This window comes from Euleptes europaea, chromosome 11 (assembly GCF_029931775.1).
Source record: "Euleptes europaea isolate rEulEur1 chromosome 11, rEulEur1.hap1, whole genome shotgun sequence".
NCBI lineage: Eukaryota > Metazoa > Chordata > Lepidosauria > Squamata > Sphaerodactylidae > Euleptes > Euleptes europaea.
In genome coordinates, this window is record NC_079322.1 from 26,362,842 (window position 1) to 26,380,252 (window position 17,411).

General features: G+C 37.4%; 1 protein-coding gene across 36 annotated transcripts in view; it reads left to right on the top strand.

Annotated features, from left to right (window-relative positions):
- The window catches only part of CLASP2 (cytoplasmic linker associated protein 2), a 133,235-nt gene that overhangs the window by 51,236 nt on the left and 64,588 nt on the right, over positions 1-17,411 (top strand). For 30 of the 36 annotated variants that reach the window (XM_056857902.1, XM_056857905.1, XM_056857903.1 and 27 more), the window contains 5 exons: positions 4,276-4,422; positions 10,246-10,325; positions 15,464-15,556; positions 15,708-15,853; positions 17,130-17,265. In XM_056857902.1, the coding sequence (XP_056713880.1) occupies positions 4,276-4,422; positions 10,246-10,325; positions 15,464-15,556; positions 15,708-15,853; positions 17,130-17,265 (602 nt within the window). Of the gene's footprint in view, positions 1-3,647; positions 3,812-4,275; positions 4,423-10,245; positions 10,326-15,463; positions 15,557-15,707; positions 15,854-17,129; positions 17,266-17,411 lie in introns of those variants that run through there. The other 6 variants (XM_056857934.1, XM_056857935.1, XM_056857937.1 and 3 more) reach the window with 3 other exon arrangements.

The following is a 17,411-nucleotide window of genomic DNA, read 5'->3' on the forward strand; positions in this document are numbered from 1 at the left end:
CCAGGTTCGAAATCCCCACTCTGCCATGGAAACTGGCTGGGTGACCTTGGGCTAGTCACACACTCTCAGCCTCGACCCTGGCAACTATTTGGATGGGAGACCTTTGAGGAATACCAGGGGTGTGACGCAGCAATAGCAAACCACCTTTGAACGTCTCTTGCCTTGAAAATCCTACGGGGTCGCCTTAAGTCATTGATGGCAAAACACACACACACAAGCTACAGGCATTTTCTTGGGGTTAATATGGCTTTAATATGTATAATTTGAAACTAGAAGCCGCCTTGAGCCACAAGGGAAAAGTAGGATATAATTTTTTTAATGAAACTTATAAATCAGTTTTTAGTGCTGTATAAAATCCTGCTGCTACCTCATCTGTCCAAGCATACCTACTATCATTGGCAGCTGATCCATAATCAGTCATTCAGTTTTGTCACAGAATGACTTTTTAATTAGATAGCTATTTGTTTTTCCCTGAATTGTTCTATTAATATGTTAGCAGTATTTTTCCCTGGATTGTTCTATTAACATATCAGCAATATTTATTACCATAGGTGGTATGCCAGAATTGTCTTAGCACTTTCATATTTTCAGTTAGTGAAAGGTTTCAGCAACAAAACACGCTAATACTTTTAGAAAACCTGAGAGCAAAATTCCTACGTACAGATACATCATTTTGTTTAAAACACAGCTTTAAACTCTTAACAACTGTATTTGAGGGGGATGTAAGGAGGTAAGCCAAAATTTTTGCAAAGACAAGAAGAGATGTAAAAAAATGTCTGTGTTCTGTGGGTCCGCATCATAAATGTGGTGCAGCTTATGGATAGGATCTGCAAATTCATGTGCAGAATTATTTTGAGATTTGGGGTGAGGATGGAATGTGGAGGTTTGGTACAAGAGTGGTTGAAACTACTTACAGTTGATGTACATACTATTTTTTTCAGAAACTTTCTCTTTCAATAGCTGTCGTACCAACCTCTGAACAAATGTTTCAGTTAATAATTTTTAAAAACCTTTTTTAGTAGAGGTTGCAACTGAATAGGAAACTTGTGAAGTTCTGGTGTGCATATGTGCTTTTGGATTGCTGCCTCGGTCTCTTGATCTTGAGATGTTCATGTTGAAACATTGGGTTTTTCCTCATCCCATTCTATCACTATAGGTTATAACTAAATTATAGGTTTGATTGATCACAATGGGTAGCTGTGTTAGTCTGTTCAATAGCAGTAGAAAAGAGCAAGAGTCCAGTAGTACCTTAAAGACTAACAAAATATCTGGCACGTTACGAGCTTTCGTGTGTGAGCTGTAGTTCACAAAAGCTCATACCCTACCAGAAATTTTGTTAGTCTTTAAGGTGCTACTGCTGTAGGTTTGATTGTAATGGATTTTTTGTTGGGAAGGCCAATGATCCTCTATGAGTGCATCATGTGCAGTATTCTCTACTATTGCAATTTTGGTAAAGTCAGAAATACCAACCCTTTTGTAGCTTGATAATATTTTATTATGACTTCCGACTCATGGCGACCTTATGAATGAAAGTCCTCCAAAATGTCCTATCTTTGACAGCCTTGCTCAGATCCTGCAAATTGAAGGCTGTGGCTTCCTTTATTGAGTCAATCTATCTCTTGTTGGGTCTTCCTCTTTTCCTGCTGCCCTCAACTTTTCCTAGCATGACTGTCTTTTCCTTGTCGTCTCATGATGTGGCCAAAATACGATAGCCTCAGTTTAGTCATTTTAGCTTTTAGGGTCAGTTCAGGCTTGATTTGATCTATAACCCACTGATTTGTTTTTTTTTTGGCAATCCACGGAATCCGTAACACTCTCCTCCAACATCACATTTCAAAGGAATCTGTTTTCTTCCTATCAGCTTTTTTCACTGTCCAGCTTTCACACCCCTACGTAGTAATAGGGAATACGATGGCATGAATTAATCTAGTCTTGGATATGTGATATGTTAGGTTACGTAACATATTATGATATGTTAGGGTACGTAAATATTAGGTAAATTAAGAGCAACCTAGACTCTCCTTTGGCTAATACTCATATGATGTACACACGAGGGACTACTGTAGTGTTGCCAGGTCCCTCTTTGCCACCAGCAGGAGGTTTTTGGGGTGGAGCCTGGGGAGGGCGGAGTTTGTTGAGGGGAGGGACTTCAATGCCATAGAATCCAATTGCCCAAGCTGCCATTTTCTCCAGATGAACTGATCTCTATCGGCTCGAGATCAGTTGTAATAGCAGGCGATCTCCAGCTAGTACCTGGAGGTTGGCAACCCTAGACTACTGTATTCAGTGGAATATGATCATGTTCCTCTGCCCCTTCCCCAACAATTAAAAATGAAGTTGTGGGACTAAATAATAGAATTTGGGTACACTTGCAGGAAGGTGGGGCTCCTTAAAAGCATTCTGAAGACTTGTTAATATCTCATAATTCTGTACTGTCCCCTTAGTGTACTTTTGCAATTGTATTCTGACAAATGGAAACCTTTAAGAAACTGGACATGCAGGCATTGCACGATTAAATTTTATCTCAAATATGCTTTTACTCTTACTAAACAGGTAGTGGTTTCATTCTTGTGTTTAAAACTATCAGCACTATGTACTATTATAGTCTTTAACACTGAAAGGGTTAAAGCAGTCTCTTGTAGTGAGCACTGAAATGTTGTCTTCCAGTTCATGTGCAAGGGCAGAGTACAGTTTCCATGGAAACTCATGGAATAATGTATTTCATGCTTTCCCCCTTGCATTCTGATAGTAAAATATCCCTGCATGCAAAACGCTCAGAGTTGGATTCCACTGTAATGGTGATTGCAATTTGATGTTTTCAGACACACAATATAAACATCTAAATTTTGGATGTAATTAAGAAGTAATGACATAGTATGCAAATTTGATCATGGTGCTAAGTCAGTATTTCTAAAACCACACTTTCACAAGTAGTATCTACATTAATTTTTCCTTTCATCTGAGGTTGCTGATGATCCTATTTTAAAAACCTGTTTTTCATAATGTGCTGGAAATATAGCCTTCCGAGAGGTTGTCAGGATATATTTTTTTCAAAATAGAAGCAGAGCAGATTTAAACAAATGAATTTGGAGCTCACAGAGCCCTGTGACAGGCAGGAAATTTGTATTGAAAAGGTTCCGGGAACGGAAAATCTGATAAATGGCTGGTTGTATGTATGTGTGTGTCTGAGTCTGTTACGGCGACTGTGTCAGCCTCGCCCATCTTGTTTGTGTGGGAAAGTACAGGTTGGCTTTCCCTTGTGTTTTCAGGTTTTTGAAGAAATTCAGCTTGTGCTTAGGAGACATGTAAAGTGGCCACATTTGATTTGTGAAATACTGGGGTTTTAGTTCAAGGATATAAAGATAATATACCATAGTGAACATTAAATTATAAGAGATAGGAGAGCCACTTCCTTGAATTTAAAGGGGCAAGATCTCTTAAGTATTGTGCCTCTAGAATCCCTTTAAAAGGATTATGGAATAGTGGCTGTAAATGTTTGTGCGTGGGAATGAATGTATATGTGTGAAGAATTTTCACCTTTTCATCTGGCAGTGGCTACCCAGAAGATGATGTCACCTTGCAGCTGATTGGCTGTTTCAGCACCTAGTGCAGGGAAGGGAGAGAAGGATGCCGGCACAAATCTCTGTGGTGGATCTATGGTGTTTTCTGTCAGTTTTATATGGAATCTTTTGATTAGTGCTGAGATTGTCCATCCGTGTGGCCATGTGAGCAAACAGGAGCATCTTAGCATTAGGGGCATTAAGAGCTGTCAGAGGAATGAGGCGGCTAATCTGCAAACGGATCTGTGATTGTAAGTGTTAAAATCAGGGTGGGAGAAATGAAGCAGGGAGTGTTAGTAGACACATTGTGGGAGGATGTGTAGCAGAAATGGCATTCATGTGTAGTAGGAAAGCAGGATTTTTTTTTCTCCTTGAAAATTCTGGAATGAATTTAGAATCTGTAAGGGCTTGGTTAAAGGAACAAATCAGAATAAACAAACGTTCACTTCCTAACAGTTTTCTTGTTTCCATGCTAAATTGCCAAGCCCTTAAAATATACATTTCACTTCAGAGTCATTTGGAAACCCACTACATGAAATGAAATAACGTTGTTTTTTTACTGCATTCTCTTTCTTCAGGGCTGTAGACAAAGAACATAATAATTACTATTGATTTATTTGATTTTTGGTGACTTCTGGTGAGAACTGCTACAAGGCAGGGGTTTTTTAAAATGTGGAATACTAACACATGGTTTTCTTTAAAACGTCTCTTACAGATAAAAGCTTTGATGATGACGAATCAGTGGATGGAAATAGGCCATCATCAGCTGCCTCCGCCTTCAAGGTTCCTGCACCTAAAAAACCTGGAAATCCCTCAAATACCTCAAGAAAGCCAGGTTCTGCTGGCGGGCCTAAGGTTGGAGGTAAGATGGAACTATGTTCAAACTTGGCTAGCCTTTTTGCATACCCTGGCACAGCTAAAATCGTATCAAAGAATTTTGAAGGGTGATGTTTAATTCATAACTGCAGTATTATTGCAGAGCAGGGAAGTGTGAAGGCATCACTGTGTTGCTAAAATGAGTAGACATTTTTTGTGTGAATATAGATAATATTCCAGTTAATATACAAATTACCATATATGGACAAAGGAAATAGATTTATGAAATATTGTGAGACCATGTTGGCCACCTAATTAAGGCAAGATCAAGATTTACTTATTTTTTTAAATTGAATGCATATGATATATCACAAGGTGCCCTGGCTTTTACGAATGGCTGGAGGTGTACTTCTTGTTCCCTTGCATTGTGTTGTGTTGTGCAGAATCTGATGCTTTACTACATTGATACTTATTAGAATTTCTGTGTTCTTATTGAATAGTAGGGAAATAACCAAAATAATGTATCAAGTATCATCCAGCTGTTTAACAGGAAGAAGAAAATATATGGGCATAGTACAAAACTAACCTTGACGATGATTTAAGCATAAATCTGACATTTTACTCTCATAAACAAATCTGCTGTGTATATTAGATTGTATTGGATTGTCTTTCTTTCATAAACTGAGACACAAATTTATTTACTCTTTATAAAACTAGAAATAGGAGTTGTCAAGAGAAATTAACGTTCCTATGAATTTACTACTCTGACTGAGATATGCCACAAGTTGCTCTTGATTGGAAAAATGAAAAGCCAGGGTGAGGTACCATATCATACAATATACCTGAATGTATATTGAAGTTCCATTAGCCTATCTGGCAGATATACCTGATCCTTGCTACAGCTTACAATTTTACCGTATTCTGGTTTTGCAGGTTGCCTCATGTGATGGAAAGTGTGCTGTTTATTATTTTTTAATGTGAATAAGGAAGCAGTTATATATTTAAGGCAACCCAAGATGTAATTGCTATGCAAACAGTGGTAGCAGTTGTTAAAAATGTCTTGTCTTGTAAAACCCTGTGGTTTTAAACTCATAGCAGAATAATATGCCCCTGGTTGTTAGTGAATTGATATAAATCAAGGAAATGTGAAACAGTGATTTAAGTAATGATTTCAGTCTCCAAGAAAAAAAAGTTTAAATAATTGATTTAAATTAAAATATTCCATTATTTAGATACTTCCTAAATAAAAGTGCCTACTGATTTGTTGCAGTAACCATAAAACATATTGATTTAAAATTGCATAGACCCTTTATGCAACCTTTACATGGTACACTAACAGCACAGTCCTATGCATATTTTCTCAGACATAAGTCCCACTGTGTTCACTGGGGCTTACCTCCAAGTAACAGTGCATAGGATTGCACTACAAGTTTCTGAAATGTTTCAGCATTTTACTTATGTAGAAAAGTATATACAATATGTTGTTTATAAGTAGAGTTTCTCTTACAATGTGCAGCTATTGACAAGTTTTTGTAGACAGGTGGTGGTTGAAATCAACACTAGAAGGTGTTTCTTTCCTGTGTTGTCTGTCCTCTTGTACATTGCTAGATAACTGCCCTGCCCTTCTCATCCCCAACACACCAAAATAATCTCATCTAGAAGCAAGGGTTGGTATTAGTTACCAGATAGATAAAGAGCAAAATGGTCACCCAGATAGATCAGTGGGCGATACCTGTTGTGATGTGCTAATTTCTGGCCCTCAATATCAAGCCATAATATACTGTAGTTCTTATAGTTCTTTACAAAGAAGAATGTTTGTAAAAAGTTCAGTAGGATCATAAATTCCATTTGAAGAGATTATGTGTTTGCATTTAGTTTGCATTTAATTTTTTTAAGTGTAGTTTTTTTTAAATTATTTTCTCCATTCTGCTATCTATTCTGTTGCAACAGGTGTACACTGGCTGTACGGCTGTAATACACTGACCCTAAATTTAGCTAGTTATTATAGAAGGGCCAGATGCAAAGTTATCTTGGCACATACCTACTTATGTTTTTGGCGTAACATCTTACCATTTTACTATAAACTTTAATTAGTAACACATCTGTGTGGAAACTATAAAAACTAGTCCTGTTCTTTAGGGAACCTTATGAAATTTCATACCTCTTTTTTTTAAGGTTAGTTTTTGTAGATACTATATAGAAATGTTATCAGAAAGCAAACACTAGAATCTCCACACAATACTTGCCTGATCAGCATACTTCGAGTGTGAACAGCATGTTACATATCATTATCAACCCATGTTTTTTTACATAAGCCGGAAGGGGCTGTTATGTGAGGATGATTTCTATGGCACGGGTAAGCTTGTCCAAGCATAAAAATTGTTGGTTCGTAGGATTGTTTGTTGGATTAATATTTAAAATGCACATCGGTCTAGTGCCTGTCAAAGTCTCGAGGCATTTGCCATCGGGGGACCAGCTGTCTGGCATGTCACTTCAACTTCAAAGTGGCTGTCAAATGGATGCCTTCCCCTCATGGAAAAGTGGGACTATTTTTCCTCATTGTGGGTTAGTTAGGTAGGTAGTCCCCCTGTGCAAGCACCGGGTCATTCCTGACCCATGGGGTGACACCACATCCCAGCGTTTACTAGGCAGACTGTGTTTATGGGGTGATTTGCCATTGCCTTCCCCAGTTGTCCACACTTTGCCCCCAGCAAGCTGGGTACTCATTTTACCGACCTCAAAAGGATAGAAGGCTGAGTCAACCTTGAGCCAGCTACCTATTTTTTTCCCCATTGTGGGATAGTTAGAGGTGCTTTATTACAAGTAGCTCTAAAAATCCAAATGAGTTTTTAATTACTGCTCAATGGGAGTGGTGAATTTATTTCTAAAATCTCATTTCTAACCATTTTAATCTTGTGTCTGTTACATTCCATTTTCATAGCCTGCTTTGTGGACTCAGAGCCTGAAAATCAGATGTAACCATATTTATATATAAAAGCGTGTATAAGTCATAACAGTGATACTGGCTTACTAAACAAGATCTATTGAAACAGAGCTTAGGAGTTTGTCTCCAGCTACTTTAATCATGTAGTGTGAAAGGAGCTGTTGGTGTAAATTCATGGTAGTCATTTCATTTAACCAAGCTGTTGCAAGATAACTGCAGTTAGCACATAAATGTTAACAGAGGAATTAACTCAGGGACACTTGGGTTCTTTATTGATTTTTGTTGCCACATGTTGAAAATAGAGATGTAGAAGAGAAGTAACATCTAGACTCATTTTCCATGTTCATTGTTGACATGGCAAAGTTGGCCAGTTATATTGGGTTTTTTTTCTTCCGAGTGTCCTTTTCCTCTCTATACCTGTTGGGATCTCAGATATACTACTTCCTAGCAAAGTAGCAAAAGCTAACATTTTCCTGAATTTGATAAACAGGACAAGCATCATATATGATTGAAGAAACCACAGAGAATATGGTGATCCAGTTTAGATGAATGTATCATTGTTTATCCCAGTGATACTCATTCTGTGGAACATGGAGAGCCACATCTGCAATTCCCCAAAAGAGCCCCATGAATATTGAATGACCTGTGCACCACCCCAAACAATAACATATAATATAACCCTTTTAGTTACCAGAGTGCCTCTGAGCATGTTACCTTTGCTGATTACTGGGGTTTTTGTTTTATGGGCTAGCATTCAACAGTGGTATGCCCCATTCCACCAATTTATTCAGCTGCAAGTGTTGACCCAACCTCCAATACAAAACTTGTACATCTGCACAACCTTGATATAATCATCATGGGGCAAGTCATGTTGTGATTTTAAAATAACAGTTTTATCTTGGGCCCATAGTGATTATGAAAATACTCAATTTCTAAAGAAATTGGCTACTTTCCTGGAGCATGGAACGAGTGCCATGGGGAACAGTGCACAGAAGACCCACATGAGCATGTCAAAGAGCCACATGTGGCTCCCAAGCCACTGAGTGAATATCACTGGTTTATCCTATTTACTGTGTTGTTCAAGATTTTAGATAGACTATGATGATTTCTGCTGTCTGTTTTGCTAAAGCTGTAATATGTTTTATGTAACTGTGGATCTTTTTGGCAAGACAAAAGATTTTTTCCCAAGAATGGTTGAGATATAAATGCTTATTTCTGCTAGGCTAGAGGTGTTAGTGATTAATTTTAGAGGTAGCTATTTCTAGATATACATATTGAATCATTTTACCCATCGCTTAAGCATTGTGGATGTAGTTGGTAAATAGGGTAAAAATTCTGCCTCTCTATCACTCATCCATCTTGAAGAAAGATCCTTTGTATTTGTAAGGATAGTGAACGACAGTGGGGTGTAGTGGTTAGAGTGTTGGATTAGGATCTGGGAGACCCAGGTTTTAAACCCCACTCTGCCATTTCACAGAATATCATGAGCAGCCTACTCCCCCGACCCCCCCCCCAAAAAAACCATTATTTGCCTTAAGAAGATAACAAAAATGTCAACAATAGAAAATGTGGCTGGGAAGAGACAAGAGTAAGAATGAATGTGGGTTTTTCCTGTATGGCATAAAAGCTAAAGGTTTAGTCTAAAGATTTCATAGATTTTGGTGAAGGAACAGATAGATGGCATGAGGGCAAGAACAAATAGTGTTTGGAGATTTACCATTTTATTGTTAATATTCGGGAAATCTGGAGGACTTATTTAAACAAAGGTCACAATGTACATGAAGAAAAAAATCTGACTGTTCTGTGAGGTTTTTAAATTAAAATTTAAATATTTTATTAAGTCATTTATAAGGTAAAGTGCCAGTATATACCCACTCAAGTGTTCAAATATTATTTTTATTTACAAAATAACTAGAGCATGAAAAATATTATTTCACCTAGCTCATCACAAACATGTTTTCTGATTTGTTAAATGAGTTGCCCTAAGGATATGTATATTAAGTGACCTTTTAATGTAAGACATTTAAGTATTTGCTTAATGCTAGTTTTGAAACAAAGGCATGTTGGTGCTGGTGATTAAGACATTAAAGAAAAAGATTAAAGACATAATTGCCTATGATTTTACTTAACTTTACAACAAATGTAGATGCAGTTTTTGTAGGGAGCTCAGTGCCTTGGCACATTTCGCTTTTGAAGTAGTTGCACTAATTTTAGAAAGGTTAGAAATATTACAAATATTCCTTATTTACACAAGCAAACTAACTTTGCTTCTGTCTCTGTTGGGGAGAATTTCAGGGCAATCCTATGCATGAGTTACTCCAGTCTAAGCCCACAATGGTCCTAGACCGGAGTAACTCTTTTTAGGATTACAGTGTTTGATGTTCTTACCCTCCTCAATCCTACCCTAATCACTGCTGTTAATTGTTTCATTTAATTTTAATTTAACCATTTACTACCTTCCCCCATCTTAGGAGGCGCAAGGTTTCCACTGGGCCTTTACAAGATATTCTCACCCACCCTTTATTTCTGCATAGGATTTTGGTTTCTGCTCTGGTTTACCAGTGATCTAGGCTTTTATATAAATATATAATTATGCTAGTCTTTGAGTATAAGGGAGGGGCAACCATCACCATCTTGCTCTCCACAGGTAGTATAGGCAGAATAAATCACTCAAAATATGGATATCCTTATACAAAGTTAGACAGGCCACAAAATTCATTTTTTTCTGGTACAGAATTGTTACCCTGCCAGAGACCGTGGCCTTCTAGTACTAATTACTAATATTTTGGTACATTTTGAATAATATTCTATAGAACTGTTTAACCGACACATCTAATTTAATGAACTTGATTAGTTTTTTCTCTCTTTCAGTTGAGTAACTGACATTTTTAATCTCAGCTAACACGTTATTTTTAACTCTTCTAGGCACAGGCAAGGAAGGAGGAGCAGGTGCTGTTGATGAAGACGATTTTACAAAGGCATTTACAGATGTTCCTCCTGTACAGGTAAGGACATGTCAGCTATATTTCTGAGATTACTTTTTTAAAGACCTAATCTTCATAGCACCACTTACCTTTTAACAATAGAATATTAGCCATTGACAGTGTTTAATGGAACGCTGCGTACAGTGAATCTTGGAATTTTTTTGTTTCTCTGTGGCATCAGATGATTTTTCCTATGGAGTCCATGAAAACTTTGTTGTAGGTAGGTTTAGTAACTGAGGGTTAGTTGTTGTTTTTTTTGTTTTTTTTTTACAGTCTTGAGTTTTAAGTGACGTTTATGTGGTGGGAAAGAAGTAGCCTTTCAAGTTGGGTTTGCTAATGACTTGGGGAAGAATCGAAATCTCCTGTAGTGTGCAGATCCCTTGCTAGAAGCAGCATGTGTGTGGTACTTAAGAGAGTTTAATTGGTCAGGCATCTGTAGCATAAGAAAGCCTGACCACATCTGCTGTCTTCCTGTGGCATACGGCACTCGTGGTAAGGTGGATTAATCAGTAAGAGGCTTAAATGAGTAGTCTGGAGAGTTCTGCCTCGAGCAGGGAGTTGGAGAAGGTGGTGATCCAGGCCTTTTCAGTCAGTTCTGTATAATGTGAAGTCAAATGCTGAAGTATCTTTTTTGTTGGCTTACTACATTATTGTACTGCTGCTTGTCTACTACCCTAACTTCTAAATGCTTGAGAAAGCAGGTGTTTGATTTTAGACAAAGAATATGCTCAAAAGTGGTGTTACTTTGTAAATGTAGGCCAACTAAACTATGTTTAGCAAGAAGATGATAGTTTATTTATCTCTTCAGAACATTTATTTATTTTATTAAGCTTCTACCCCGCCCTTCCCAGCCAAGGCCAGGCTTCTACATTTGTATGCCGCCTCTCCAGATACCTGAGATTATGGTTTCTTTGTGGTTTGTTTTTTGGTTCTTTGTATTGCCTGTAGAAGCAATAATTTTAACCAACAGCAGCATCAACATGAGGATACTGTTCTAAAGCAGTGGCTGCCGTAATTTTTCTGTGGTGTTATTCTCGGGGTGGGGGCAGAGAGCACAAGTGGAGAAAGTACACACAGCTCTTCCAAGATCCAAAGACTTCATACATTAATATTTCAAGTCATATCAAATGTACCCCCTTGCTTCATTTAAAAACACATCACTTTCAAGATGGTAGAACAGATACAGAACGCAGGCACTAGAATACTGTAGAGGTTGGATAAATATTAGTGAGTAAAGACTAAACACACACCATGGTGGAAGCAATGTGCTCTGTAGTCATTGTTCCCAAGATTGTTTTCAGCCAAAAGTGCTATAATCTCTCTCTTTTTAATGAAACTGTATGTTCTCCTGGAAGCTTAATGATTCATGTCTTTATCAATAGATGTTTCCTTGAAGCTTAAGATCATTTTGAGCAAGTACCACATCATATAAATGCATACTGCTGATTAATTGTTTGATCAGTGTGGCCTGAAAGCTTCACCAGCAATCAGCGACCCAGCATATATCCCAGCTTTTTAGTTTAGCCACAACAAAATTGATTTTCATTAGCCCTAAATTATCTGTGTAAATGGTGTGAAATTAAAGCTTAAGCTGTATTGATGGTTAGTGTCTTGGTTAAACTTTTCTAGTACTGGGAAAAATTCCTTCCCACTCTTAACAAAAGATTGTTACAATGGTATGCTTTATGGGAAACTAGTATTTTATATTCTGAAATTGGACACGGCTTAAAAGATAAATAATAATACTGAGAGAATGTTTAAAGTTAGTATTTTTCTCCTTTGTATTTCTGGATCTAGTCACCTAGTTTTAGCTGACATGGTGGTTTAGTTGTTACTAAGGTTACCTCTGTTAGTCTATTGCCATGAAAACCCCAAAAGGGGTTGCCATAAGTCGGCTGCGACTTGACGGCACTTTATACACACACAAGGTTAACACAGTGGGTTGATGAGTGCAATAGCCTTTGAAATTGATGTGATTCTGCTACTTGGTACAAGAATACAACTTGCTGTAGGGCCAATGTGGTGTTCCACTAATCCCACACATACCTACATACCTCTTGATTCAAATATTTTTAAAAACTTTTAAAAAAGAAAAGCGACAAATAACAGAGGTAAAACTGCTAATTATGCTTACAAGTGTCTTCTAGAAGACACCAGAGTTCAGCCCTACTCAAAAGCTTAGCAGAATGCCATGCTGAACTATATCATCATAACAAATGCAATTAATTCAATGGCTCACAGTGCATTAATTCGTGCCTAACAGCTGTGACCTGTTCCACCTTCTGCTGGTAAACATTCTAGCACCTAGGACTAAGAAAAAGCATTTAAAAAGTAGATACACACACAAACACTGAAAGGAACTACTTCTTAAAAAAGACCTATGGCAAAATGTTCCTGGCAATGTGCAAACCCCCCATTTGTGAAAGGGATGCTTCCTTGTCTGGTGATAAGTGGCCACAAAGAAGCTGCACCGCTTCAGAGACAGGCTGGAATTTCGCTCTAGGCTTGCTGGTTTACCTGCACGGAATCTGAGATATGAACCTGTGCCAGTACCCTACAAAAATAATGCCAACCCTGTCCATGATTCTTTCTCTTTTTTTTTAATTAGGGGTTTGATCTATGTGCATTTTGACAGCAATAACTGCTTGAATGGATCCCCCCCCCCCCCCAGCCCTATGGGACTGTAACGTTTCTGGGAACCTTAAAAATAGCCTTTGTGTTTAAGGCTGACAAAAAGATATGGCATGTTGAGGCTTCTACACAATAAGGCAGCATGATAGTGTGTCTCCAGCTCTGTGTCCTGGGAAAGAACTCTTGGAAGAAGACATGCTTCTTTGATTGTCTCTGAATGTACTTGTAAATGCTGAGCTGATTCCAAGTTGAGTGGAGGGCGGTCACCATCGCTACTCTTTGGCAACCCCAAATCCTCCAGAGTTGGGCAGCAGAGGAAATTGTGCCACCGCTGCAGCCATGATGCAGTAATAAAAGATCAACTTATACTTACTGAATGTTTGACAGATTTGGCCTCCGTTAGCTTGACAGTATTTAACTATTCAGTCGAACAGCGTACCAATCCTGTGGGACATTTAGATGCAGAATTATATGAACCGCAGGCCGCAAAATGTAAAACATGAATTAAACATTCTTTTAAAATTAGAGTTGTATCTTCTCCTTTTAATATATATATATATATTATTTTTTCATACACTCAGTACAATATGTGATGGAATACACAGTTGTACAACCTAGATCTTAGTGAGTAAGGCAGATTGTAAATAAAATAGATATTATAGCATGTCTTGTCTAGACTTAGTGAGATAAGCAGCCTATAAACAGTCAATTCATAGTAGGTCATGAACACCCTATCACAGCTAAATTAAACTCTACCAGACTTTAACTTGCATATCTAAAATTAATTATATAAGATTATTTTCTTTCCTCAGTCATCTGCTACTTCATTCAATCTAGCCATGTCATACAAAAATTGCCCAGTTGTAAAAATGTAAACATAAAATTGAATACCTAGTTCTCTGTTTCAAAAGTCAAAAGAGGGCTTCCGAGACTCGAAGAAGTAACCATGTGTAGCCCTCCCATCTTTCAACTTAATCTATTCAGTTAATTTAGGTAATTTAGCCAACTCCCATACTTTACTTATCCAGGTCTTAACATTTAAACTTATTGCTTTCCCTCCAGTTTTTAGCTAACAGCACTTTGGTGGCTATCAATAAACCAAGAACCATACTTTTAAGTTTATGTAAAGTTATATCTTCTCCATCAGTATAGCAAGTTGTTCATCTGAAAATCTCCATGATCTGATATGAGGAAAAAAAATTCTTATGCTATGTTCAAAGGATTTTAAAACTTTGTCCTCTCTATATAGCACTCGTCAATTAATTCAGTGTTTCATTTAGTGTTTAATTCAGTGTTTAACGGGTTTTTTCCTTCATGTTTGTGAAGAAGCAAGTTCTTGTGATATATTGCCCTCTGTTGGCTTATTGCAGCACAAAAGAGATACTTAAAGCAATGTTTAAGGTCCAGCATTCTTGCAACATTTACTGCTGTTTTGTCCCCTGTTGTTGCAGTATTTTTGTGTGGCATTCACACATACACACTTCTTTATTCTTGGATTAGATACTGGGGTTTTTAATGTTTTTGTTTATATAGCTGAATTAGTACACTTGTAAACATCACTGTGTATGAAATGTCTTAATAAGAGGAGGAACCTTGAAACAAGCTTTTGAATTATAGGCTTATTTTAAAATATGTTGCCTTGCTTCCCAGTTATTCATTTATTTGAACAGTTGTACCCCATCTTTCTATTTTAAAATACTCAGGGTCTTCCAATGTTAAAATCCATACAAAACAGTTAAAAATAGACAACAGCTGTTAAAACTTTAAAAACACAAGAACTATAGTCTTTTGGCCTAAAAACGTTTTCAGCTGATGATGATCTCTAAAGAAGAAACTGTTTACACATCAAATTTGCACTTTGGAACATGCTGCTCCCCCTTCTACTGAAAAATCCTACAACATAATTGGACTGTTTCTACCCGTGTGCCCTACTGTGGATCCATAAGATTAATGTAGTGTGTCTCCAAGTTTTCTGTCAGTGTACCATATCTGGAGTGTAGAAGCATAGGATGGTACTTAGATAGTTGATTCTTCAGATTTTATACTGACTAATTCATTCAACGTGTAATCAAAATGATTAGGGTTAGTTCTATATTAGATAAAAAACTGAAATTTGGTACCCATGAGCTCAAGATATCCCAAGGACTAGAAAAGTTTCGAAACGGCACACGATCCTGGCCTGCAGTATAAAATTTGCCTTGTACACACAGAAAGCAAGCTATGCCATATCTGATCGACATGCATGAATATGGGATTTGGCCTTTCACATACATTAATGATCTTGGGATTATGGGAAGACTTGGATTTTCATTAGCAGGCAATATGGCATGTATTTGTACTTGTAGAGTATGTAACTACTCACAGAAAGTCCAGAAGAAAAGTTCCCCACATCAAATTGACAAATAAACTTGTTAACGGAACAGGTTTTGCCACTTCTGTCAAATGCTTCTTGCATAGCTTGCTTGAATTAAATTAAGTGTTTTTCTGTGCAGGAATTCAAAAGGGTCTTTTTGATCTTTGTTTTTCAGATCTATTCTAGTCGCGAACTCGAAGAAACGCTAAATAAAATCAGGGAAATCTTGTCAGATGACAAACATGACTGGGATCAACGAGCCGTTGCGGTATATTTTTAAAATATGAACTTGCTTTACATATTTCTCTAAATAAGCCTTGGTACTATAGCTTTTTAGTTGCTGCTGTTGGTGTATGCTAGATTGGTGTGGAATCAGAAACGCAATTATATATATTCTTTTCTCTCCCTTCCGCCCTTAGCTTAAGAAGGTCCGGTCCCTGCTCGTTGCTGGAGCAGCGCAGTATGACTGCTTTTTTCAGCATTTACGGTTGTTGGATGGAGCATTTAAATTATCAGCTAAAGATCTCAGATCACAAGTTGTTAGAGAAGCATGCATTACTGTCGCGTAAGTACATGTTAATCTGAAACACTTAAAAGTGTGGTTTGGCAGTGGTAGGTGTGGTAAACATTGAGAGTCATATTAAATTCAGCAGCAGATGAACAGTCTTCACTAATTTCTTTATTTCCATGCAGTAGCAATTGACATGCCTGGCCTCCATAGAGGCCAGAGTACAGCTATAGCGAATGTCTTTTGTTATATAGGTAGTATGGCAGTTCTCTTATGTTTTGCAGATCATTAGTTTCCTGCTATTGCAAATCCCTGATTAAAGATTCAGCGATAAAGATATTTAATCATAGACATGAATAGTGCCCCAGAAAGACATTCATGTTGCACAATATTAATATGCATTAGATTGTTTAAAGTACAAATTATATCAGTAGACAGACAGCAATAATAGCTAGGTTCTCAGGCCCCCCACTATTTCTAATTTCAGCTGTTCAAAATCATAAGCTGCTACTCAAACACTGTAGGCATAAAAGTAATAAGGATTGTTTGAATAATTGGGTATATTCACATCACACTTTCTATTTATTTTTTCAGCTCTTGTGATTGAACCATTTTGTCACAAAAGCTGATACCCCAGAGCCCTACAAGCAAAGTGCCAGGCACATGGGCACCAAAGTTGTTCAGATTGTAAGGTGGGCTAACCCACCTGTGGATAAGGACTAGGCTCTTCTCTAAAGTTGAATTCGCTCAAATTAGGCAAGACCTAATTTGTCTACAATTTGTCATGTTGTCTACACATGATTAAGTAGGACAATGTCCTATTTAATGCCCTACTTTCAACTTCGTTGTACTTGCTTCCACGTAAATCTGTTTGGTTCAAAGATGTATATTTAGGCCTTCCAGTTTGAATAAGTTTAAAGACTTATGACGTTCCTGTCTTGGAAAGTGTAATTTAGTGAGTTAAATGTGATGGTTTAACATTAAACTGCAGTGTGGATTAAAATCCTGTTGTCGACCATAGGACATCTGGGTTCTGCATCTTTAAAAATTTGGGATCAAACAAGGTCATCATCTTCCAAAGTGTTGTAAGAGATCCAAGACAAGTCTGATTGTTTGCAGTTTGAAAATGAATTTTAGACTAGATGGAGTTTCATTGATCTAGCAAGACAGCGCTGATGTTTTTGTGTTAAATGTTTGAAAATTACATATTAAGTATTAGCAGTAGTTAGAAAAGTTGTTTAGAATAGTTCTTTTTTTATGGTGAGTAATTAGATAAAACCTTCTTGGGCTGCTGAAATATGTCTGATAACCTAAGTTATTTAATTCTTTGCAGCCATCTTTCAACTGTTCTTGGAAACAAGTTTGATCATGGCGCAGAAGCCATTGTGCCTACTCTGTTTAATCTGGTCCCTAATAGCGCCAAAGTCATGGCTACTTCTGGGTGTGCTGCCATTAGATTTATCATTCGTGTAAGTATGCTTCCATTTTACTTTTAAATCCTGTTTATTAGCTGCAGGCATGTTGGCCTGTGTGTTTTTGTGTGAACACAACCGTATTTTTAATGCTCTTTATCATGACACGTGGTGGCAGAAGGCCTGGGGTGAGGTAGCATAAA